Source organism: Humulus lupulus, chromosome 1 (assembly GCF_963169125.1).
Source record: "Humulus lupulus chromosome 1, drHumLupu1.1, whole genome shotgun sequence".
Taxonomy (NCBI): Eukaryota; Viridiplantae; Streptophyta; class Magnoliopsida; order Rosales; family Cannabaceae; genus Humulus; species Humulus lupulus.
This window is the reverse complement of record NC_084793.1, coordinates 213,505,324-213,531,709: the sequence shown is the minus strand read 5'-3', so window position 1 is coordinate 213,531,709 and position 26,386 is coordinate 213,505,324. Positions and strand designations below refer to the sequence as shown.

The 26,386-nt window shown below is 36.9% G+C and overlaps 1 protein-coding gene across 1 annotated transcript; it reads right to left on the bottom strand.

Moving 5' to 3' along the window:
* Positions 1-10,694: 10,694 nt before the first annotated feature.
* Positions 10,695-17,616, bottom strand: LOC133803210 (cellulose synthase A catalytic subunit 6 [UDP-forming]). The gene is made up of 14 exons (XM_062241187.1): positions 17,127-17,616; positions 15,993-16,188; positions 15,695-15,909; positions 15,487-15,589; positions 15,191-15,374; positions 14,832-15,098; positions 14,330-14,675; positions 14,008-14,145; positions 13,573-13,698; positions 13,193-13,405; positions 12,835-13,105; positions 12,540-12,736; positions 12,100-12,450; positions 10,695-11,763 (listed from the first exon to the last, which is right to left on the bottom strand). Exons 1-14 carry the CDS (start codon positions 17,202-17,204, stop codon positions 11,182-11,184), a joined length of 3,267 nt encoding a protein of 1,088 aa, XP_062097171.1. The 5' UTR covers positions 17,205-17,616; the 3' UTR covers positions 10,695-11,181.
* Between the last annotated feature and the right edge of the window lie 8,770 nt (positions 17,617-26,386).

Here is a 26,386-nt window from a genome sequence, read left to right as displayed (position 1 = left end):
TATTGAATTTAAAACCTCATATTTTTCTAAAAATATAATAAAAATTATGTAGGTATTTATTTGAGTAAAATATCATTTTATTGTGACTTAAAATACCATTTTAATTCCATAAAATCAGCATAGCATTAAGGACATTACTTATGTATGAAAATCACTATATCACCAAACTTATTACCCAATTATTCACAAAAATCAGCAAGCATAATTAATCATGAAATTCATCTTTTATCTCATACCTTTCAAAAATTCCATACAAAATCATGCATGTCCAATAAACACAATAAATCACAAATCCTAACATGCTCTTATTATACAAATAAATCAAAGAACATCACTAACACATATTCATATACAACCTTATAAAACCTTATTCTATTTCCAATGAATTCATACATGCAATCCAACAAAACAATAATAACAACATGCATTATTACATAAACACCATTATTCACATATGCCTTTATATTGAACCTAACATGATCTATCATTTTTCATGCATACCATAATTCATTGATACATAATATCATATACATCCTATCATGTTTCTAAAATCACCATTATTTCAAAACATACAAGGAAAACAATCATGATTGAACATTTTACCCCTAGGTCGAAACACTCAAGATCCACCACAAAATATCACAAAATCCTCATCTATCTTCACATGAAACCTAGCATGCATCTATCATCATTCTTGCATATTTTTACATAAATCAATGGTCTGAAATAATCATAGCAATATAAACACAAAATACAACCCTCATATAAATCTCATCAAACACATATTCTCTCAAACATTCCCATGAGCCTCTTTAACAAACCCTATTCTTTTCATGAGAAATAAAACCAAACATAACCACCTCATCACCAACCTACAATAACCAAACCATTAAACACCACCAAAATCAACATCAAGGATAGACTCATCAATCCAACATAGGTTAAGAAAAACCATTACCTCTCTTGATTGTTGAATCAAGAATACTCTAGCAAGAAAAACCTTGTCACCTATAGGGGATTTTCGAACACCATACATCCAAAGAAAGAAACCACAAAATAATCTTAGATTAGAGAAGAGGAGAAGACTCTAATTCAATATTCAAAACACCAATAGGTTAGAACTTACCTAGGGTTTCGAAACCCTTCTTCTTCTTCTTCTCTTCCTTTTTCTTTTTCTCTTCTTCCTCCTCTCTAGAAAAATGGCAGCCCTTTCCCTTCTCTCTCTAGCTCGCCACTCTCTCTCTCTTTTCCTCTCTTCAACTCACGGCAACCAAGAGCAAAAAATGCTCTTCCAATATTTCCTTCCCTTCCTTAACCTAATCCTCTCATAAAGCCTCACCAAAATTAATGGTAAGTTCCCTAATCTACTCATCTAATTAACCCTAAAATCCATTATACTAAAGAGTATTTTAAATAATAAAAATGTCAAAATTCCCTTACCCGTATAATAGCTATAATCTTCCAAAATTTGAGTTTAATTGATTAAGAAAAATAAAAGGAATAATGTCATTTCCCTTTTCTCACTCCTTGCCGTCCACCATCTTTCCATTTCTCTTATTTTATATTTTTTTTAATTAAATCAATTAAAATCTAATAAAAGGAAATATAAGGTGTGTAGAAAATCTACACATGTGCACCATGCTACCATGCACTTGCACACACTAAATCACTAGGGTACAACACTATCTACCATGCACCTTAGTGCATTCAACCAAATCTCACGTAATCACATTTTTAAAATAAAAATAAATATATATCAATTAACAAGTAATTTCACAAAAAATATTCTACAAACAATTCTAACAACTAAATAAAATAACAAACAATCAAATAAAACAAACAACAACTAAATAAAATAAACAACATTTATATAAGACAATTCATCATACTTAACACTTAAATAAAATAATTCACAAAAATTTTAATAAACTAAAAAAAAAATTGGTGCACTACACCCAAATTGAGTAAAGAATCTACAGGTAAATGTGAACCTTGCTAGTTGGGAAAACAATTGAAAAATTCTCACAAAAGTGTCACAGGAATTAATACTAGAAAAGTTCTTGAACTTTTGCATATGGATCTTATGGGACCTATTCAAGTTGAAAGTATTAATGGAAAAAGGTACATTTTTGTTTGTGTTGATGATTTTTCTCGCTTTACTTGGGTTGATTTCTTGAGAAAAAAATCAGATACTTTTGATGCCTTTAAAACTCTTTGCATAAAATTAAGAGTTGAAAAGGATTGCAATATAGGTAAGATTGTAAGAATCAGAAGTGATCATGGTGAAGAATTTGAGAATACTGTTTATGATGATTTTTGTAAATCACTGGGTATTTCTCACGAGTTCTCAGCACCTAAAACTCCTGAACAAAATGGAGTTGTTGAAAGAAAAAATTGAACCCTTCAAGAAACGGCTAGGGTAATGATGAATAGCATAAAACTTTCAAAAAGATTGTGGGCTGAGGCAATTAACACTGCTTGTTACATAATCAACCGTGTATTCTTACGATCAGGTACTAGCAAAACTCCATATGAAATTTGGAAAGGTAAAAAACCTAACGTAAGTTATTTTCATGTGTTTGGTTGTGTGTGTTACATCCTTAGGGATCGAGAAATATTGGAAAATTTGATGCAAAAAATGATGTGGGTGTTTTTCTTGGCTACTCCAAGTATGTCATAAGGCTGGCCATACTGCAATTGTGTGTCATTACCGGTTTGAGAAGTCCTTCATTACTCCCAAGATTGAATACAACCCATATCGTGCCTATCTCACTAGATTGATGAAGATCATCGTCCTCATGCTTACACAACTAAAATCCCAGATTTTGGTGATGATCATGAGTGGTATGATGACACCGGTGCTACCAATCATGTTTCTCTTGGCATGGAGCACCTTGAATCCAAGACTCCCTATGATTCTCTTGTAGTAGGAAATGGTAAGAAGTTGCAAATCTCTCATGTTGGTAACACTTCTTTACCATCCTCATCTAATTCTTTACAACTGAATGTTGTCTTGAAAGTTCCCCATATTAGCAAAAACTTAGTAAGTGTTTCAAAACTGACTAAGGATAACAATGTTTTTCTTGAGTTTCACTCAACTTGCTGCTTTATAAAGGACAAGGATACATGGAAGTGTTGCTCAAAGGGAGAATTAAGGATAGCTTGTACATGCTCTCACAAAGGTCTCACTCATGCCCCGAGGTTCCTCTGCAATGTAGTCTTGCCACTACTGCTACTTCTGCTACATGTTCCTGGTGCACACCTGTCAAAATCCCACAGTTACTTCAGTTTTTTATTTTACTATTTCTTTAGATTTTGATTGTAATAAATCTTTAGATTTTAATTCTCATTCATGTAAAACACACTCTGTGTTAGTTGATAATTCTTGTACAAATTCTGTCAGTAATAAAAATATCATTTCTTTGGCTTCTCCTCATTGTTTTTCTGTAAATACTTTCAATGATGTAAATGTTTGGCATTCCAAACTTGGCCATCCAGCACCCCGTACTCTCAGCAAGATTCTCAGGTATGTTAAACACACATGAAGCATCAAAGATCTTACCTTTTGTGAGGCTAGTCAAAAAGGAAAAAGCCACAAGCTCCGTTATTCTCTCTCCTCTTCTCGAGCATCTAAACCTCTTGAGATTATTTATACGGATTTATGGGGTCCTTCACATATTGCATCCAAGGAAGGTTTTAGATACTACTGTTAGAACCTTGTTTGGAAAATATTTTTCTAGGCCCTATATTTTATTTATCAGGATTTTCTATGAATTAAAATCAGATTTTATGTGGTGTAAAAATCGTGGAAGACTCACCTTTGAGTTGTCAAATGTTTTAATTCATATCCACATCTTAAAGCATTCCCAATATGGAAATTACAAATATTTAAGATATGATTTCATCACAATAATTTCGTGCAGATTAAATCACATATCCTCAAGATATTATTTGTTCTTTGTGTGATTTAGTTTTCAAATGAATCTGGACCTAATTTTGCCCAAGTAAAGAAACTGCCTAGTCGGATGGATAACATGTCAAGACAGAATCAGACAGACTAGCAGATTGTTTCCTTAAATAAGAAATTTGCAAATCATTTCTTTATTGCTTCAGATGTCAAGAGATCCTCTTCTGAACGTTCAAGCAACTATAAATATATAGCTAGGGCTTTTGAATTATTGTCTCTCTAATTGTGAAAAAGTTTGATAATATTTTGATTTCTTGAGAGCAATTTTTCTTTGTTTATGTAAAGGCTAAGTTGTTCACCTTAGTCCTTGTTACTATGTTCTGTGCACCTTGCTGCATGTATACCGTTTGTTCTTTGTAACAAGTTTATGGTTATGGTGAACGTGTTCCTAAGGATCTTCGAAAGAAAATTTCTTCAAGACTCACTTCAGGAGGAAGAAAGCACTCACTATTCTTTGAAGGGAGTTCAAGAGAATCAGCATTTCAACAAAATCAGATTCGTAAAGAAAAGTACCACAAGATTGTGGCAATAGCTTAAGAGGGGGTCTTACTTTGTTTAAGTCAATGCTTGTGTAAAATTTCATTCTTTACTAATTGATTTACTCTCTGGGCGTGGACCCGTGGATGTAGGTTCTCTTGAAGGATTTCTGAACCACGTAAAAATCCTCGTGTGTTGATTTTTACCTATTTTCATGTTTCTGTTGTAACAGTTCCATAAGTAGTGTTATCAAAATTGAAATCTGTCAAAACAACTTAATCAATATTTTGCATTTAATTAAGTTGTTTATTTTAAATCACTTGGTAATATTAAAATACAAAATTTCAACTACATCCATTTCTTGGATGATTACAGTAGGTATACATGGGTTTTTCCCTTGTCTCTTAAATCTCAAGCATTTGAGACATTTCTACAGTTTAAGAAACTTGTTGAAAATCAATTTGAGCTATCCATAAAGACTGTTCAGCCTGATTGGGGAGGAGAATTCAGACATTTCTCTAAGTTCTTAGAGTCTCAAGGTATTCACTTTCAACACCCCTGTCCATATGACCAAGAACAAAATGGTAGAGCAGAGCGAAAATACAAGCACATCACTAAAACTAGACTTACTTTACTAGCTCAGTCCGGTCTTGATTTATCCTACTGGTGGCTTGCTTTTCAAACCTTAGTGTTTGTTGTCATTTGTATGCCAACACCAATTATAGGCAACATTTCACCATATGAGTGTTTATTTTCCAAAGTTCTTGATTACAATTTTGTGAAGCCATCTGGTTGTGTCTTCTTCCCACATCTCAGACCTTATCTCAGCAACAAACTCAACTTCAAGATAGAGAAATGTGTCTTTGTGGGCTATTCTATCAATCACAAGGGGTATCTTTGTCAAAATGTTGCTGGCCGCATATATATAGCATGCAATGTTCAATTCAATGAGACAGACTTCCAGCTGTCATCTCTCAATCCTCATCTCAGCAGGTAACTCATTTTGTGGCTCATCTTTTTCCATATGCAAGTTTTCAAACTACTTCACCATTATCTCATACTAACAACATGTGATTAACGGTCAAAAATGCACATTTATTAATTTTAATTGTCAAATTAAATTAATTTTTAATTAATATTTTTATGGAATTAATGTGATATATTTTATAAATGAAAATATTTAATTTGGATTTAATTGTTTTCATTTTGTAGGAAAATGATACAATTTTGGTTTAATAAAATAAAGCAAAAAAGAAAAGGAAGTAAAAGTGGAAGAAAATGAAGAAAGCTGGCATTTTGAAGAAGTCAACCCCAATTTGAAAAAGCCCAATCCTATTCATGAAGATATCATGTCACCAATCCATGTAATTTCTTATCCACTAATAAGAGATGTCAATTACAACTCATTCCACCAAACATTGGCAATCCATGTGTTTCATTTTCAACCAATAGAATTGTCTTCTTTTCAACAAAAAATTAGCAATCCATGTGTTTCCCTCTCAACCAATGGTAGCTTGCCACATGTTATTTCCACCATAATTTATTTGTATTCTACACCTATAAATAGGATGTAGTTTTCATTTGGAAACACATATTTTCTACACACTTCTCTCTCTACCATCTTTTCTCTCTATTTCCTCTTCTCCATTTTATCTCTTAGCTTTGTCTTCTCACATTTTCAATGGAAAATGTGAGAATGACTTTTAGCTTAGGCTAGAGTTTTCTTTTGATGAGGATAGGGGTGAAGCTTTGTATTTTGTAATCTTTTTATTTTGAATTTATAAAAGTGTTGTAATGTTCAAATATTTGAGTTTATTATTTCTATCATTATTTAAGCAATTAATATTTATTATTAATTTTATATAGATTCAGTAAAATAATTTATATTAATTTTATTATTTTGTGGGTAGTCTTTTACTACATTATCTTCGAGATGGTATAATGTCGCTTCTAGATTTCTCATAACAATAGTATTAGCATGCGATCTTAATTTGTTATTTTGTGAGTAGTCTTTTACTGCATATTGTCAATGGAATTATGTCGATTCTAGGTTTCTTATAACAATAACATGTGCATGTACTTCAAGCATGGAATTTTATTACTCAAATACATTTGCAAATTATCAAAGTAAATAGGTGACCAAAATATATTGTGGAACCCTGATGCCTCACCAAGCCTTTTTATTGTTTATTGTCTTTTATTTTAATCCTTCAAACAAACAAATCCACAAAAATATTGTTTGTCCTTATATTACTTACATTTTAACCGTTTTATTTGTCTTTTTGTCTCTTTTCCTCCTTGTGGAATCGACCGTCCATCTATACTACGACTACCACTTTGTGGAAGTCACGTTTGGGTGTTAATCAACATGCATGTTGATGCTCCTGAGGTGCCACTTCCAATCACAACTCAACATGAAGTGACACGCCCACTTACACCAGCTGTTGACAATTCCACACCATCTATTGATCAACCTTAAGTAGCTGCTTCTCTTGTTCCTGTTCAACCAGCTCCTACTGGTTCCACTAGTGTATCAGAAGCTCTTCTTGCCTCTAATGATGTTTTTGTTGCTACATCAGCTCCTCGACAGGTTGTTTCCTCTGTTTATTTACCTGTTGCATCCTCAAATCAGTTGGTGTCTCCTGCTATTAAAGATATACGAGTTGTTGCTCAGCCTACCAACACTCATTCAATGCAAACCAAAAGTAAGTTTGGCATCTACAAACCCAAGGCGTATGCAGCAACACGACACCCTTTACCTGAATCTTTGCTTCCCAAAGAGCCCACTACAGTGAAGCAAGCTCTTGCTGACCCAGCTTGGCTTCAATCTATACAACAGGAATACAATGCTCTCATTCAGAATGGTACCTGGACCCTTGTGCCTTATGACCCCTCTATGAGTCTTGTTGGAAATAAATGGGCCTTTAGAGTCAAACTTAAAGTTGATGGATCTCTTGACAAATACAAGTCTCGTTTGGTAGCTAAGGGCTACTTACAGACTCCACGGATTGATTTTTCAGAGACCTTTTCCCCTGTTGTGAAGCCTGTCACGGTCATAATCATTCTTACTTTGGCGATTTCCTTTGGTTGGCCTGTTACTCAACTAGATGTGAGCAATGCTTTTCTTCATGGACAGCTACAAGAAATTGTTTTATAGAGCAACCACAAGGGTTTATTGGCCCTCACAAGCCTCATTATGTTTGTCGACTAAATAAGGCTTTGCATGGTCTTAAACAAGCACCAAAGCTTGGAATGATAAACTCAAGAACACCCTTTCCAGCAAAGGTTTTGTAGCTTCCAAATCTAATACTTCCTTGTTTATTCATGGCTCGGGCTCAAACCTTATGATCATTTTGGTGTATGTTGACGACATTTTGGTCACAGGACCAAACTCAACTCTAATTACCAAACTCATATCAGATTTGAACAAGGTGTTTTCACTAAAGGATTTGGGCTCTCTTCACTATTTCTTAGGTGTTGAAGTCCTAAGTAATGCTACAGACATGTATCTCTCCCAGAGTAAGTACATTGCAGACTTGTTGTCAAAGTTGCACATTGAGGGTGCAAAACCAACCCCAAGTCCTACTAGCTCTTCTCATGTTCTTTCCTTACAACATGGTGAAACTCTTGGTGATCAAACCTTGTACAGGAGTACTCTTGGTGCTCTCCAATATCTTACATTAACTCGGCCAGATGTTGTTTTTATTGTTAATAAGCTTAGCCAATTCATACATGCTCCTACATCAATACATTGGGAAGCATGTAAGAGGCTCTTACGGTATCTTAAAGGAACTATTCATGATGGACTACTATTGAAACCAGCTCTACATCTTAGTCTTGAAGTCTATTCGGATACAGACTGGGCAAGCTGCATTGATGACTGAAGATCAACAGAGGGTTATGCCATATTTTTGGGAGAAAATCTTATATCATGGTCAGCCAAGAAACAGAAAGTTGTGGCTCGACTGAGTACCGAAAGTGAGTTTAGATCTCTGGCCAATACAGTAGCTAAAGTGAAGTGGCTGACTTCTATTCTCTCTGAGCTGCATATTCCTCTTTCAGCAGCTCCCATAATTTGGGTCGACAACCACGGGGCAACTTCTCTTGCAACCAATTCGGTCTTCCATGCGAGATCGAATCATATTGAGGTAGATCTACATTTTGTAAGGGACCAAATTTTGGCTACACAATTGGAGGTCAGATATGTTCCTTCTATTGATCAAGTGGCTGATATTCTCACCAAATGTCTCTCCATTGACAGATTTTATTACCTGAAACACAAGCTGAAAATGTCTCCTTCACCCTTTCGCTTGAGGGGGGATAATAAGAAAGAAAATGACAGCTCATTTATTAGTTAGCTTAAGTGTCTAATCAGTTAGTTTACTGCCCTAATCTTGGTTGTTGTAACTGATTAGTTTGTTATTTTTCTTAAGCTTTCTTTTCAACTCTATTGTACGATTCTCCTCTATAAATACCATTTCATTTTCTGAGTCTTGCAACTTTTGCAAAGGCTTTGATTCACATATTCTCTGTTTTTCTCTTTGTACTCTCATAAGAATCTTTGTATAGATAAGTTCAAACTATATTGTCTATGATTTTAAAATCCTTATTTATTTGTGAATCTTTGTATAGATAAGAATCTTTGTATAGATAAGTTCAAACTATATTGTCTATGAGTTTAAAATCCTTATTTATTTGTGAATCTTTGTATAGATAAGAATCTTTGTATAGATAAGTTCAAACTATATTGTCTATGAGTTTAAAATCCTTATTTATTTGTGAAATGAACAGTAAGCTTATGAAAGCTCGGATTTGATGAGGCATGTATAGAAGACAAAACAAAATATTAATACTTTGACTGAACTGAGATAAATTGTATCACAAAAAGAAGATGGGAGTGGTATAGGATTTCGAAAGTTAGCTGCTTTTATCCGAACTTTTAGTACTAAACAAGTTTGGAGTTTGATTTGTATCCTTGCCTATACGAAGGCCTATTTCTCTCCTGTTGTAAGAGCACACAAGTATTTATTCAATAAAGCTTTTCCTTTCTCATTCTGTCTTCACAAGTAATATGGTATGAGAGTTTATAACTTTTCATCTTAAAGATTGAAGCTATGGCTCGAGCTCATACTGATGATCAAAGCACTTGGGGAACATCTGAAAATGGCGAGACAGTCTGCTGCAAATCGATTTACTACTCTGGTCGACCATTTAAGTACCAAAGAGAAAAGATCACCCTGGTATGGTTTGATCTTGTTTCCTCCCTCCTCTTCTATTCCAATTATCAATCTTGAAAGCGTGTCATTTTTGTGGCACTGCAAAGAAGAAAACGTCATTCATAGATGGCTCTTTCACATCCATTTCCTACAAATCCTTTTTTTGGTTCTTTGACAAGGTGAAACAACATGCATGGTTATGTCATGGTTGCTTGATTCGGTTTCTTCTACTATATTTGAAAGCAGAATGTTATTTGACAGTTTGATATATGGAACGATGTTCCAAATGGGATGAATTTAAAGAATTTCATCCATCTCTATCTGTTCTTGTGGTGACATGAAAAAATTACTTGACTACTATAATCAAGAGCTCAAATCCTTCTTCTTAATTCATTATCTAAAAAAAATTGTATGGTTTGTCAAGAAGGAAGGCAAAGTTCCATAGGCATCTCTCCCATAAGTTCAACCCCCATCACGGTGGCGGTTCAACAAAAGTTTTCAACTAACATTCCTCAAGTAAGGAACAATAAGCCTAGACCTACTTGCTCCCACCGCCATAAACTAGGCCATTTGGTGGACAAACAATGCTATTATAATGATGAAAAGAAACAAGCTGAAAAGGCCAAGCCCTGCCATGATTAATGGTTTTGGTGCTTGTTATCGGTGTGGATCTAATTTGGTTTTCCATGATTAATCGATCTCTTTCCCATTAGTGGCGGATCTCATAGATGATGATAGATATTGGAATCTAAGGTAATTAAACTATTTTTGGCCCATTGATCATGACTTAATATTTAATATTGTTTAGTTTTTTTTTTTTTTTTTGGATCGAGGATCAGTTGATTTGGCATTAGTACGGAGGCACAGGATAAGTGGGGATGGAAACTCTATAGTTGGTGGAAACAGTGACCAAGAGAACTCCCAATATAATATCGTCATGATAAGAACTCACCCCCATGAAAATATTGAAAAAAAATACTAAGTCATGATTTAAAGACATTAATCGCTTTAAGATTTGATGCAACAAGATGACAAAAGAAACAAAGTAGATCCCATAAGTTCTATTTTTTAAAATTAGAAGTAACACATTTATGGCAAAATAAGTTCGAATGAGTGGTATGCAGATACCAGTACATTGATGAACAAGAACCAATTCTGATTTCTTGAGACACCCGTATGTAGCCCCTATTTTTTTTAAGACTAAGGGAATAAATAATAATCCAATGTTGTCCTAAGATACAGAATCTAACAAGATCAACAAAACAAAGCAAAACCCTACAAAGACCCCACAGAAACAAAAATAAAAGAATTAATAAAACAAATAGCAATGTATCATCCCCCCAACCCCTCTTTATCTACACCCCCATACTATATATAATTAAACCCACAAAAATTTCTTAGTCCCTCCCATCTGGAATGGAGTGAAACATCTCAAAGTTAGAGGAACGAATCGCTTCTGCAACACAGAATGAAGAACAGAGACTGGAACAAACCTAGGCTTCTTTTATTTTAATGTGTATCCTAATCACAGTTTAGACCACAGATTTCCAAGACAGGGCCATCTTTTGAAACAAATGGATTTATTCTCACCCACATGAGAGTTAAGATTGAGGCCAGAAGAATGGACCAGACCACAATAATTGTGGGTATTCTGTCTTGTTTTCCAAGCATACCTTTGAGGAAGGGGTACAAGTGGATGATGACCCAGAGAGCAAAAAATAGCCTACCAAAGAGTGGACCCCATGAATCATAACCATTATTGATGGCATCAGAAATCCCAACCACAACACCAACTAGGTTTACTATCAACAGGGTTATGGGAGGGATCAAGAGTGATGTCCATTTGAAGATGTACAGCTCTGAGAACTCTCCATCATCGGCAGCCTTTGAGGTGACCGTGAAGTTTGTGTTGACACCAGCCAAAACTTTGAGCAGACCCTGGAAAAGAGCAAAGAGATGTGATGAGACACCTCCAATCACCCAGAACTGCTCATTTCTCCACCAGTCATCAATCCTGACTCCACCCCACTGCATCTCAAGGATACCAGTTGCTGCTATAGATATGAAGAGAGCCATGAAAAGAATGCTTGCATAGTTGCTGATCTGCACATTTGTAATAAGAGCACATATTAGAACACACTGTAGCATATTATTACCATTAAGAGTATGCTATGGTAGTCATGCTAAAGTTGCAAAACAGATGTATTTCCATCAACAAATGTTCATTATGTCCATAAGCAGTTTCAAGGATCAACTAATAAGATGTAGAACAAAAGCACAAATGCACAAGCATTTCAGTTTTCAAGAAAAAAAATTTGATTTCGACTTTAATAATATAAATTTGTACATGATAACAAAACCTTATCACATATTATTATACAAATAGATATCTTGACCAATTTACTGCTGATAAGGGAAAAAAAATAATGAGGGAGTTACCTCGGGGACAATAAATTTCCCAGTGAGTAGACAGATGGCAGGCAAAGAACAGTAGACAAGCAACGGAAGGGAGGTCCAAGGATATACAACCGAGTTTATATAAGAGAAGCGTTCCAACCACTTTAATCCACCTCCATAGCCATACCAAATTGGACAATGTTTACTCAAGAAGATCTCAACTGATCCAAGTGCCCAACGAAGAACTTGGTGCAGACGATCTGAGAGGTTAATCGGAGCTGAACCCTTGAATGCGGGTCTTTTGGGCATGCAGTATACAGACCGCCAGCCATGGCAGTGCATTTTGAATCCAGTCAGAATATCCTCAGTAACTGAACCATATATCCATCCAACCTGGTTTGATACAGAAGTTTAGGGGTCAAAATAAGGAGATTTAAGTGAGTGAAAATAACTTCAGAATACATTATTACTGTTTCACTTACTTCTTTTCCCCATTCTGTTTTATCCTCGTAACCACAGCTGATGACTTGAATGGCTTCTTTTAGTAGAGATGCAGGGCTAACATTGTGAGGAACTCCACCATTCTCTAGAATTGCGGATGCTATAAACACAGGAGACTGCCCAAACTTCTTCTCCAATGTCACTTGCGACATATTGGATGCCTTTTCAGGATTCAATTCTGCAATAACAATACAATGTCTTATCAGCTCCGGCGTTCTATTTTAAATAATATATATATACAGATATACTTAATTATAGCAACTTGCTAATCTTTACCTCCAATTCCCTCTTCAATATTTTCAAGAGCGTGAATCTGCTTGGATGCTTCCCTGTGTTTTGGTTTCTTTTTCTCTTTCTTTGTTTTTGTGTTCTTTTTCTTTCTAGAACCAAAACACAGGCAGCACCATCTTGGCCAACAATTGCAGGTCCTACTTGGCCGCTTCTTTTTGGTAGGTGCATCATATCCATAAAGTGCTTGCCTTCTGAAAACACACCCAGTTCCGACGTATATTGGTCCTTGTATACCATCTAATCCTTTCATGTTGATCTGTTTAGAGAAAATATAAGGGTTTTAACAACAATAAAGAAGAGGGGGGGAATCCAATTTCAAATTACAGAAAAGTTGCACACATACATCAAAGAACACAACATTCCGATTTGAGTATCGATCATGACGATCAATCCCATCAAATCTTTGAGGGAACTGGACATAGCAGACTTTCTTTCCTGATGTAGGGTCCATCATGAAGCACATTGCTTCTCTAAGTGCCTTGCTGTTGTTGATGTAGTGATCACAATCAACATTGAGTAGATAAGGAGCATTTGAAATAACTGCTGAAACTCGCATCTACAAGATAGATTCAAGACAACTCAGCATATGAAGCAAAAAAAATTTCCACTCAGGATTTTTTTTTCTCTAGATTTTAATTTTACAAAAAGAAGCAAGACAACATAAGTAGCAAAAAAGTGATCGTCTCTGGATTATTTATATATATAAAAATAAAATAAGCTTACCAAAGCATTCATGGCACCAGCCTTTTTGTGGTGATCAAAGCCAGGTCTCTTCTCACGAGACACATAAACTAAACGAGGTAACTCATTTCCTTCAAGATCACGAACACCATTATTACCAAGGAAGACCTGTACATGAACACTTTCTTAATTTGATGCTTAAACGTAACTATAGTTTATGTGACATTATGATAGGCAATTAATTTGCAAAGAAACAGCAAAACTGATATTAGCAAGCACAAACTAGGAACACATATTGCAACTTCTCTTTCTTCAACATAAACAAACTATCAAATTTATTAAAAGTTAACATAAAAAGATGGTTGATTTTACACAATTCAACTAAACTTCGCCTATTTGATTAATGAATGTACTTTGGAAAACTATAACAACAGGGGACAAAGTGGTCAATATCCAACACAAGAAATGTTCTCGCACCTGAATCATGCCAGGATGGTCCCGCACATTGTTCCCAGGCCATGGAGTCCCATCCTGCATTGTCCACCCGTCCTCGGGAACCTTTTGTGCAGTGGCTACTAATGCATTTATTCTGACTTTAAATTCTTCATAGTCTCTCTGCCAAACAAATAAGAAAAATAAATACTGTCAATTTAATGAGAATTGGACAGTATTTTACAACTAAGCCAAAAAGAAAAAAACTGGCTGGAAAATTGTTGAGACAGAAAATAAGTTTGTAATATTATAAGTTAATGGAGTAAAATCAATTCAGTTAAAGAACACATGGAAATAAGCCACAAACCTTCATTGCTCGTCTTTCCCTAACAAATGCTGGTTGAACTTTATTTTTCAGATAGTCCATTTTCTGAGAGAAATACCATTCTGGGGCCCTAGGCTCAATATTATATTTCTTACAGAAGGGAACCCATTTTCTAGCAAATTCTGATGTCTCGGAGAGTGCTTCAAAAGTAAGCATGGCAGCACCATCGTCAGAGACATAGCATGCAACCTTATCGACTGGATAATCAACAGCAAGAATTGATAAAACTGTATTTGCAGTGATGAGGGGAGGTTCTTTCAGAGGGTCCACTGTACTAACAAATACATCTATATTAGCTAGTTCAGATGGCTTTCCTTCTTTTTCATACCTGCAAGTATTAAAAGTAAATGGTCAGGACATATCCAAAATAAAATAAGGGGGGAGATATCCCCCAACTTCATGGAAAATGATAAAGTTGTTTAATCCAAAAAGAAATTAGAATGACAAGTAAATTTACAACAATAGACAAGGTTACCATATTTACCTCAGTGATAACCGATCAAGGTATGTTTCTCGATGTATAGGATACCATTTGGGAAACTGATCAAGAATCCATGATACACCAAACCATATTTCACAAATAACTGATGTCAACCATAAGCCATATGCATCGTTAACAGGATGTAGAAGTCTATAATGAAAAAATAAGCCCAGGATTACAAGACGGAGTACTATGAGCAATCTGTATGGGCTTATCTTGCTAGAAGAGATTGGCATCTTCCTTGACAGTGGCTGTCTGCCTTCATCCATCCTAATTACATTAAAGAAAAGATTGTTAAATTAACAAAAGAATAAAGTAAGCCATGAGATAGGTTGTAAACAGAGCTTTTTAGAAGCACTCACATTGGTAACTCTGGATCATCTAGCTCATCTCCAAAGTCTCCGCCATCATTGCCTCCCTGATGCTTTACTACTTGAAGTTTATCATTCTGCTTCTTCTTCCAATCTTCCATCCGATCCTTCCAGGCTACACTTCCATATCCATATACTGCAATATCTTTCTTAGGAACCATTGGTCTGGGTTGCACTGCAATATTGCACACATTAATAATCTAATATCAATTCTGAAAAAAAAAATATTATATATTTTGAAATATTGTTAAAGCATAACAATATGCAACAAACAGACACTGACTTACAAGGTGTGGATGAATCAGAATAAGGCATTGGATGGACTCTGTTTCCATGACCCATAAATGGTGGTACAATAAGAGCATGACGACCAGAAGAAATCTCAGAATCCTGAAATTAAAAAGGAGGCACAATGTAAGGAGCTAATTGCAATGCAACTCACTTGTATTGGCAATAATACAAAAATAAAGGTGACACTAAGAATCAACTAAATACCTCCTCGCCATAGGTCAAGAGAGGGATTTCAGAACCAGGGGGAGAGGATTCACGTTCCGGGATTGCAGAAGAATGATATTGTGAACCATGGCGGGCAGGGAGCATTCCTTCATTGACTTGATGTGGGCCCAAGGCATCATAGTTTCCATACTCAAATTCATTGTCGATATCATCAATGTCATCTTCTTCTTCATCACCCTCAACCCGAGGGCTACCTGCAAGTCATATTACCAGTCAAAAAAGTTTTTGAGATCAAACAGGAATTACAACGAGAAGCAACTAAAAATGAAAATCTTACCTTTAAGACGCTTGTATCTGGTTTTACACTGAGGGCAAGCTTGGTTTCCTTCTCTTCTTTCATACTCATAGCAAGGCCTACAAACGGGGAATGCACATTCGTTGCAGGCAACAAATAGCTCTCCATCCACTGTAATCTCAATGTCATCTCCACAAATGTGACATTTTTGTCCACTCAATTCTTGCACAGACTTTATCTGTAATGACAGAGTACCATTAAAAATATTGGTCAGTCCTCAAGAAAAACAACTTTTCCATCCCAATTGTTTTTTTACACAGAACCAACTTAAGTAAATTTCAGTTATAAATAAATAAAGACAGTGTCCCTGGAGAAAACAAAAACTTGGAAAACATCCACATAAGAAGAGAATTCCATCTTTTCCTCCCCCAAAATTTTCACCTTTGTTAACCAGAATCACTCCTATCATTCTTATAATTCTCCTCCAAACTAATTATCATGCAAAATCACTGTCTATGGGATCATTAACTCAAATGGTACAATTAACTCAACAAGCTCTATGCATACAAGTGTTTTCACCATCTGCCGACACTCATTTTCCACTCAACCCTTTAGTGTGGGCACAAGTGAAGAACTAAGTCGGCATTACCGTCTTCAAATCTTGTCTCTTTCACCTAGATCCAAGTAGATCTTGAGAGATAACATGCTCAAATGTCTTGTGGTAAAAGTTGCTGTGTAATCCACTTACAATTTTCAGCAAATGCAGAACTACCACAACTTGCTGAACTTCTAATATAATATTTTTTCCAGAAAGTTAGGAGAATGAAGGAGAAGAAACGCTTAGGAGGATCGAACTCTGAAATTCCTGACTCAAACCACTAAAACCAGGCAACATTTGAAAAGAAACAAAGCATTTAGTTACAGGAAAAAAGGTCCCTTTTGAGCAAAAACACTGGAATAAACAATGACTGATTCAACAAATAACCATTGGGCTAGAAAACAAAAACCCACAAACTAAAATCCCCAAAATTCCTACATCACTCAAAACCCATATCAAAATTTATAATCTGCAACACTTCCAAAAGTGCTAAAGCATAATACAACATAAAGGAGCAAATGGGTATGCCCCCAAATTAAAAAAATTAGTCCAAGTGAGGTGATTTCAGAGCCTCTTACCCGTGCATTTTCATCAGCATTGATCAACACAAACTCGTTCCTATTGTGAGACCCAGCAACAAGTCTACCCGTGGCCATAACTAGCCAAAGATAAACTTTTCTCCAAATCTACAAACCAAACTCTTCAAATCAAGAAAATCCTACTCAAAATTCGATCTTTAACGAGTCTGAAGGCCCCAACCCGTCTAAAGATCCATGTTTTCGCTTCAGGCGAGTCTGTTCAATACCCATGAAGGGCATCCAAACCCCACATAGAAGCAAAAAAAAACCAAAATGTATGGGGAAAAAATGTACTTTCAAATAGCAAAAAATATTACATATAACAAAAGAAGAGAAAAGAGTAGTAGAAGGCGTGCTAGTAAATTGATTCCTTCACAAGCCAAATCTCATCTGCAACCTGGCTGGTCCTTAATGTGGTCATAAAACTACGACGCGTAAGAGAGAAGGAGATGAAGAAGAGAGAGAAACAAAGAGAAAGACACAGAGGGTGGATAGATAGATAGACAGATCGAGAAATAAAAAATTATAATAATAATAATAATATTAATTAATATTTAAATAAATAATATGGAAAAAAAAGTATTATTATTATTATGTAAAAAATAAAATAAAAATAGTAAAAAAGGGGAGGTGGGTGGGGCCAGTACACATGGTGGTGGCGCTGGGCTGTGCCCCCACCGGAGTTGGTAAGTCAAGAAAATTACAAAAGCTCTTTTAGCAGGAAAATAATTAAAATGAAAATGAGATCTGTTATTTTTATTCTTCCCATTTCTCCAATAATAAAAAAAAACTAAAACTTATTCTTTTCTTAATTTTCTCTTTTTACTTCCATAAATAAATGGTTTTTTTTGTTAGGTAAATTTAAGTGTGTGAATGAATGTGCTCCAGTACACCCACAATAGTCAAGTGGGCTTTTCTTTTCTTTTCTTTTCTTTTTTTCATGTATGGATTTTGGCAGTTTGTGTCGTTTTTCTAACTTAGCTCTCACAGTTTTAGCGTGGGAATATAAAAGAGTGGGTCGTATATATATGTATATGTGGAACTTGTTGAGTGTAATATACATACATATATATATATAAATAAATACATTAATAAAATACCTAGGATAGGAAGTAGGACCTGCTCACGCGGCGTAGATTAAGTTCTTAGTCCTTTCTCTCTTTCTGTGGTGCTTTTTCTCTGTCTTTAAGGTACCGCTCCTACGACTACGCGTCTTTTGCTTTCTTTTCCTTTTTCTTTTTCTTTTTTTTTTTTAAAAAATCTTTCTTAAACTACCTATAATACCAAAAAGAAATTAAAAAAAAACCCTTCTTAAAAATGTTTTATTTATTTTAAGTTTAACACTAGCCACTTCTCTTCTATTATGACTTCTGAGTTATTCGTTTTTATCTGTACGGACAGCATTTTGACTGGAGAGATTCTTTATTGGTCAGTAATTGAAAAGTAATTTGTGGTTAATTGTTTGGTTAAAATGGCAGCTAGTAATTGTTTTTGGACACTTGGTTCCTACCCATTAAAGTATTGTCTGTGTCTGTGTCCATTTTGATTTTTGGGTGTCTTTTTCGAAAGAAAAAAAATATACATATTTTCATTTTTATGTTGTTTTTTCTATTTAATTGGAAAAGTTACATTTACAATACTATGCCAACAGTATTGAGATTGATTTTTTTTCTTTTAATATATAATTAAAATATATTTCAAGGAAAGTCATTTACTTTCACAATATAAATAGTGGGACAATAACATTTTCAAATATGAAATAGTTGAAAATTTTACATAAAATTTGTTCACAGCAAAAATACACTTCTACATTTTTTTTTCAACATAAATTGAGAGAGCAAACACTTCAACTTACATTTTTATGGTATTCATAATATGAAAATTTAAAGCAAATTTACAGCTATAATCGATAAACTTGTATAAATTTACAAGAATGACCTACGAATGAAAAAAAAAATGTTAATGATTTGTGTAGCTGTATTTAGTTTGATGGATGCAGTGATTGAATGGGAATCCACAGGTTTCAGTCTCTCCCACCTAAATTTGAGCACTTTATTTATGACTCCCACCTTTTATTTAATTTTATTTTGTGCATAGGGCCGCCTCAATAACACATGGAACAGTTACAGTAAAACCTTCCAATTATTCTAAATTTGAATAATTTTAATAAAGTAAAAAAAAAATTAGCTTGAACCAGTTATAAATTGGAATAATCTCCTTATTATAATAAATTATAATATTTTTTCATCCTATTTTTAAAAAGTAATAATTACCTTAATGTTAAGTATATTTATATACATACTATCATATACATACTAAAAATTCATAATAAAATTAATTATTAATTTAAATTTCTAAAATAACTTTGTATATTTTCAAAATTATATAGATATATACATTATAGCTACACATTTATGTCATTTTTGTTTATCAATGATTATACATTGATTTTGATATGTTCGATCAATTATTATTTAATTTAGATTTAAATGTGTCTATTTACAACATTTTATAGTCATAATTCTATTAAATTATAATATCTCCATAGTAATAAAATATATTGGTCTCAACATTATTACTATAAAGAGGTTTTACTGTTTTTTTAAGGTCATTACTATTTAGAAATATATTATTGTTATCCCAAAAAATTTTGTTCAATGATGTGGCGATTGGATAGACAAGTGGCAATCCATAGTCAGTAAATGGCGCACTAATAGTAAATAAATGTGTTATCTAAAGAAGTGAAAAGGTTGAGAGTTGACCTGGGGGTTGTGATATTACTGGTCCGAAAATAAATTTAGCTGGTCAGAAGTGATATGCCCCGACTAGTGATACGCCATGCCCGACTAGTGATGTGCCATGGCCGACTAGCAATGTGTCATGCCCGACCAGTGATACGCCATGGCCGACCAGTGATGTGCCATGGCCGACTAGTGATGTGTCATGCCCGACCATTGATACACCATGGCCGACCAGTAATGTGTTTTGGCCGACCAGTTACTTCAATAACGTGATATAGCCGACCAGACATACGGTTTGGCCGACTAGACTTCTCATAAATGGGTTTCATCCGACCAACTATGTCAGATTGAGGAGTGTAGCCGACCGGATGTGTCAGAATCTCAAGAGTTAACTGCCTAGTGACTTCTTTACAGAACCTCAGTAACAATTTCAACCCGAATCGCTCGCAACTACTACGCAAATTTCTCAACTATCCCGAAGTAATAGCTATATTTTTGTAATTTAGATTTGTTTATTATTTATTAATTAAAGTTGGTTGAAACAACCAAGGACCCCGTCAAAACGGGATATTTCTCATATACGATCCATGAGCCTATAAATAAATGGCTAATGGCATCATTTGGGAGGATCTGATCTTTTGGAGACTTTTAGACTCTAATTTTGAGACTTTGGGACTGTTACTTGGGGCATTCTTAGGGCATTTTCTGAGAGAGCTTAGAGAGAGAAACTTTGTATTTTTCTACTTACACTTGAGAAACTCAATTAGCTCAGGTCCATCTGATCTTAAGTGTATGCTTCATATATCACAACTCCAAGTGGATTAGGCTATTACCAAAAAATTGGGGTTGAACCACTGTAAAATTATTTGTGTCGTTATTTTCTATTCAAGGGTTACTGACATTTTGAAGTCTACTCGTCGTTGGCCAAAATCGTGATCAACATTTTTGGTGCTTTCATTGAGAGCCTGAATAGAAGAAACACACTACTATCCTACCAATATGGCGCTCAGGAAGCCAGGTACATCAAAAGAAACTACTAGATCAGAAGGTCCTGGACCTCAAACCCTGAGACTGAGCCCAGGGTCTTTCTCGAGGAAACGACTCCATAGGTTGAACAACTCCAGGAGGCCATGGGGGCTTTCCAGGAAGAGATGATGCAATTCAATGCTCGACATGAGTCTTTTACTGAGGAAATGGCCAGGCAAAAAGCTATATTCGAGCAGCAAAGGCGCGATATGGAGGCCAGAAGCGAAGAGATCAGGCGACGGCAGGAGGAGGCTGACCGACAACATCGCGAGGCAGCACTTGCTCTAGAAGTAGCTACTCAATTGGCCTAGGCCAATGCCCAAACCGCGGCACGAGCAGCTGCCCAAGGAGCAAGAAATAATAACGTTGGTCAGAAGTCCCCTGCTGGCAAAGCCGATTCTCGGGGGCCAGACAGAAGTAGAAGTAATCCCACTGGTCGAAGAAATGATGGGGTCCGCTACAGGACTGCCTCTACGCAAAGGGAGAATTATAGAACCCCTTCCAGGAGCCACCGGTCAGAAACTTCTAGATCAGGGAGTCACTGGTCAAGCGATAAGAAGACTCCACCTAGGCATAATCAGACTAGGACTTCTCGAGATATGGAAACTTCACAATTTAAAGACGGATATGGTCGGGATGAGGCTGATAGTCATCACACCGATCAGTCAAAGGAGAAAGAGGGCAACGACCAACAAGGAGGAAGAGACTGCCCGGGCCGTGCCAAGAAGTCGTCACTACATCCTGGCCAGCAGCGTAGTGGGAGAGAGCAAATCGAGCAGTGTTCAACTAGTCAGTAGATCAAGCAGTGTTCAACTGGTCGGTAAACTGGGTAGTGTTCAACTGGTCAGTGAATTTGAAAAGTTTTCAACTGGTCAGTGAAAACTGGGCAGTGTTCAACTGGCCGGTATTCACCTGGTCGGACAAACTGACAGGAATTGGGCAGTGTTCAACTGCTTAGAAATTCTCCATATACTCTATGTGTTTCATGAGTAATTAAGCATCGATCACTTGGGAGCACATAGGTATACTGGTATATAATTTATCTTGCTACAATTCCAGTGTGAAAGATCGAAAGTTCCAGGTCGGTGATTTGGTCCTGGGAAAGGTGTTCATCATAGACCCAGCAACTGGAGTGCTAGGACCAATTGGGAAAGACTTTATCAGATCAAGAAAGTTTTGCCTCTTGGCACTTACGATAAACTTTATTAGCTGAATGGAGCCTGATCAAGAACCACTGGAATGGCGAGCATTTGATGATATATTATCACTAAATACCGCTTTCAGAGTGGTAGCTTAAGTTCAAGTAGTTTAACTTGTTATTTAAGTTTGGTTTATGAGCTGGTTATTTGTTGACCAGTCATCTATTTTTGAACAATTTTTGTTGTTTAAGACTCGTTATTAGACACGTTTTGTCATTTTTTAATTTACGAGTAATAAAAGAGACTACGCGCAACGTGGTCGATTCTTGCTACAAATATGCATGTGTGTTAATTATTCGAACAATGTTCAACTAGTCGGTAAAATCGGACAGTATTCAACTGGTCGGTACGTTCAAGCAGTGTTCAACTGCTCGAATATTTTCCATATATTATATGTGTTTCACAAGTAATTAATTGCTCAAATAGATTCGGTCAAGTAGCAAGTGACCAAGGATCTTTCAACCCTCGATCACTTGGAGGGCACATGGGGTATACTGGTATATAATTTAACACAGGCAATAAGAGCACGAGTTAAGATATTTGTCTTTAGACTGACTTGTAAATTTTCAAAGTCAGAAAAGGTCATTAAGCTAACTTGTTTGACAAAGCTTAAGTAACTTGGAATTTTTCAAAATTTCAAGTTAGAAGCAAATATTCGTGTGATAATAAACATTATGCTCATAAAATGTTAGAGCAATAAGAGTGTGAGAAAGTATACTTAGTAGGGACTTATGAAATATCTAGAATTTCTAAGTTAGAAAACTAAGTACTCATGCGAAAATATAAGGCGTACATCATAGGGACTTTAGTATTCACAAAAAACTTATAATGTTTTAAGTCTAAAAAGACTTAGAATGTTTCAAGTTAGCAAAGAAAAGTAAATATAAATGCCAAGAGCTCGGTCGTACGAGAAAAATATCAAAGTTGCTAAGCAGCTGTTACACCTAGATTTCGAGCCTTAAGAAAAGCACGGCGTCAAGGTCGGGATCCGTAGCACCTGCACAGTTCCAATCGAAGTTAAACATAGTGCTAACAAACTTGGAAGATAAAAAAAAAAAAAAAAAAACCAAGTAGAGAAAGACCTAACTGGAACTCTCCCCTGAGCTTGAGCTCGGAGACCATGAAATTCCCCCATCTTCAGAGGAGGCGGGGGGAGTACCTTCCCTATATGTGGATGTCAACCTCGAAAGGTCCCTATAATCATTGGTCCCGTATTGGATGGCTATTCCGTCCCACACCTCGTTCAGACTGTACATAGTGTCATACTTCCCGAGCCAACTATCAAACCTATGAACCCGGTCATCTACCCAAGTCCATATATAGAAATGGTCCCTATCATCCTTGCATAATACTAACCTATCGGGTTTGTGTTCTAACAGGGTGGGGGACCACATTTTTGAGCTTAGGATGACTGTACCTTGATCATCTGAGCCCGAGCTCGAGGCTTCGTCGTTGGCCTCGTTCCCCGACTGTGGGCTCCGTCGACGAACCGGAGGCGGGGGCCTCACCTCTCTCCTTGGAGGGAGGATGCCTGTTGGCAAAGGCACGAGCTCCCAGAGGTCGTACTTTTTGTTGGAACAATCCAAGGTGGACTGGCCATCTCCCAAAAGCCCGCAAGCTCGAAGCTTACTCTCATGCAAAAGATACGAGAGAGACCTCCTGCCATAAGGGAGTTGGAGCAAAGCCCCTCTATGCTCCTTCATCACGTCATCGGGAGTAGGACGGTGAAAGTTGGCTGGAAAATGAAACACATTTCAACTAAGTACGAGCCTACAGACAAAAGTCCGAGCACAGAGATAAAGAGGGTTGGGGTACTTACGAATCCGTTTGAAAGAGTAGTATCGAGATGGGGACAGGCCATCTGTCCAGAAGAAGGCCTTCTTAAAGTCAGGTGGATGGTTGGGAAGGTCCTCGAACACCTTTTTCTCTTTGGGGTAGCTCGAGAGATAGTAGAAGCCGTCTCCTCCCCGAGCTCGGGAGGGATTGCTTTTCAGACAGAAGAGATACAGAATCTCCTTTGGTGATGGTCCTTCCCACTTCAACTCGTGGTATAACGACCTCAGGGCAGACAGAACCCTGTAAGAATTAGTGTTGAGCTGGAATGGAGCCAACCCAACAAAGTCCGTGAAATCCTTGAATAATGACTTCAAAGGAAATAACGCTCCTGCCCTCATATACTCCTGGCTCCAAGCCGCGTACCTCAGCTTGTTATCAGGATTTCCATCTTCTGGGGCACAACAGCTTCGCTCGCTGGAAGTAGGGGCTCGACACCTTAAGGAGCTTGACAGCCTGAGACCGTGGAAGGCCAGGATATCAGTTATCTGGCCTAGCAAGGTAACCGAGCTCCAGTAGTGCTCGGCCTCGAAGAAGTCCCTCCTCGGTTGCGAGGTACAAGGCTCCCCCATCAGTGAGAATTGAAGCTCTCCCGGACTGTACGCGATGGTCACTTTTAACCTAGGGTTAAGCGGGATCGGCCTGGGCCCTGAATCAGATTCCGGGTAAAGAGCCTCTCGAAGGGTTCTCCTTTTCTTTTCTATGACCTCGACGATTTGGCGGCGATAGTGAGCTCGGGATTCCTCCTGTTCGCGCGCGAGATCATATTCACGAATCAGACGTTGGTTCCGAGCAAACAGCGACTCTGGGCTCGGGGTTTTTGGCGAGTAAGGAATTGCCAGCAACGACCCCCACCGTCTTTCCAGATTCTGTGACATCTATCAAGAAAGAAAAAATGGTGAGGGCCATGCATGCAAGGATTCAAGAATTGCGAACTTGACTCGGGTGCTTGGGAGCGAAACGAGCTCGATACTAAAAACCCGATTAAGAGTCGGAACGTGTATTCTACGAGAAAAAGGAGGGGAGTGGATAAAATTTTTGAAAATCTCGAAATATCAGGGAAAAATGGTGACGGTTATTCAGAAATGGTAATCTTGGGTATCGTGCGTTCTTTAAAACCAAGATTTTGTACCCGATATCTTGGTGTGCAAGATATGTTTTTTAAATTTTGAAAACCCAGAAAAAAGAGACCTTGTTCTACATCAAAACTGGATTTGGGACCAGTGACTTAAACCTAGCATGGAGACTTAAACGTGAAAGCCTATCGGTCAGAGCTTCCTAGCGTGTCAAACTAAGAAAACAAACCAGTGCATTCCCAGAAATAAAAGAACAACACAGACAGAAACCAGCATAAAGGAAAACGAAAAGATCATCAGATACTTACACAATGACGGCGATTGCAGAGAAATCATTGATTGAAGGAGAGGCTGCAAGTATGACCTTACGGTCTCGAGCAAACTGGCGGTCCTTTGTTTCTTCAGCTGGGAGAACATGCAAAAGCAAAAAGCTCTCTGGGATGGCGTTTGGTTTCGCCTTTTTTCTTTTTTCTCTGATGAGTGTAAAATAAGAGGAAGAAGATGACCAGGGCCTTATATATAGATGGTAAAAAAGGGGTTAATCTGAGCCATTGGCCAGAATCCTTATAAAATCCGACGGTCAGGTACTAAGGACATGATGGCACCGAAAAGGTGGCAGGCGAACGATCGTGGGCGGATTTCTAAGGTACTCGAGTACCTTGGATAAGAAATACCCGACCGACACGTGTCCACCCTCAAGTATGTGTGAGGATGCGGTTCCCGAGGATAGTAGTTCAAAATTTTCCTTCTCATAGGATTCGAACAAATACTTTTGAGGGGGCAAAATGTTACACCCAGATTTCGAGCCTTAAGAATTGTGATCTCGAAAGCTGGATTTGTTAGGAATGGGCTCGTAATGTCTAGAACACGAGTCCGCAACCTAGGCACCGAACCTACAAGTAGCGGGCAACCTCTAAGATGGTAGCCTCGAAACCATTACAAGCTCGAAAGACAGACATCAAAGCACGTCTGTTCTCGGATGGCCGCGGATCAGGGGCTCCGAGCCTGACATAAGTATGAGCTCGAAGTCACGTGATCTCGAGAAAATGCCATAGCTCGAAAGTCAGTAAGAGACCTGGGTGGAAACAGCACTGACAATGTAGATTGATAACTTTGAATATCCTAGTGAGCCATTTTGGAGAGACGCGGTCTACATTGATTGTTGTAAATCCCCTATAATAAATGGGTATTTATTATTCAGTTATACGCCCCCTGATCTTCAGGGGACGTTTCCTTGTATATAGGATTGCAGGCATTTAATGCCATTTAATTTTATTTACATATACAGAATAACTTCCCGAAATGTGTGGGATAGTATTCTAAAATATTCTCTATAAATAGAGAAGTCATGCACCATTGAAAGGGACGGAATTTTTGTGATCTTG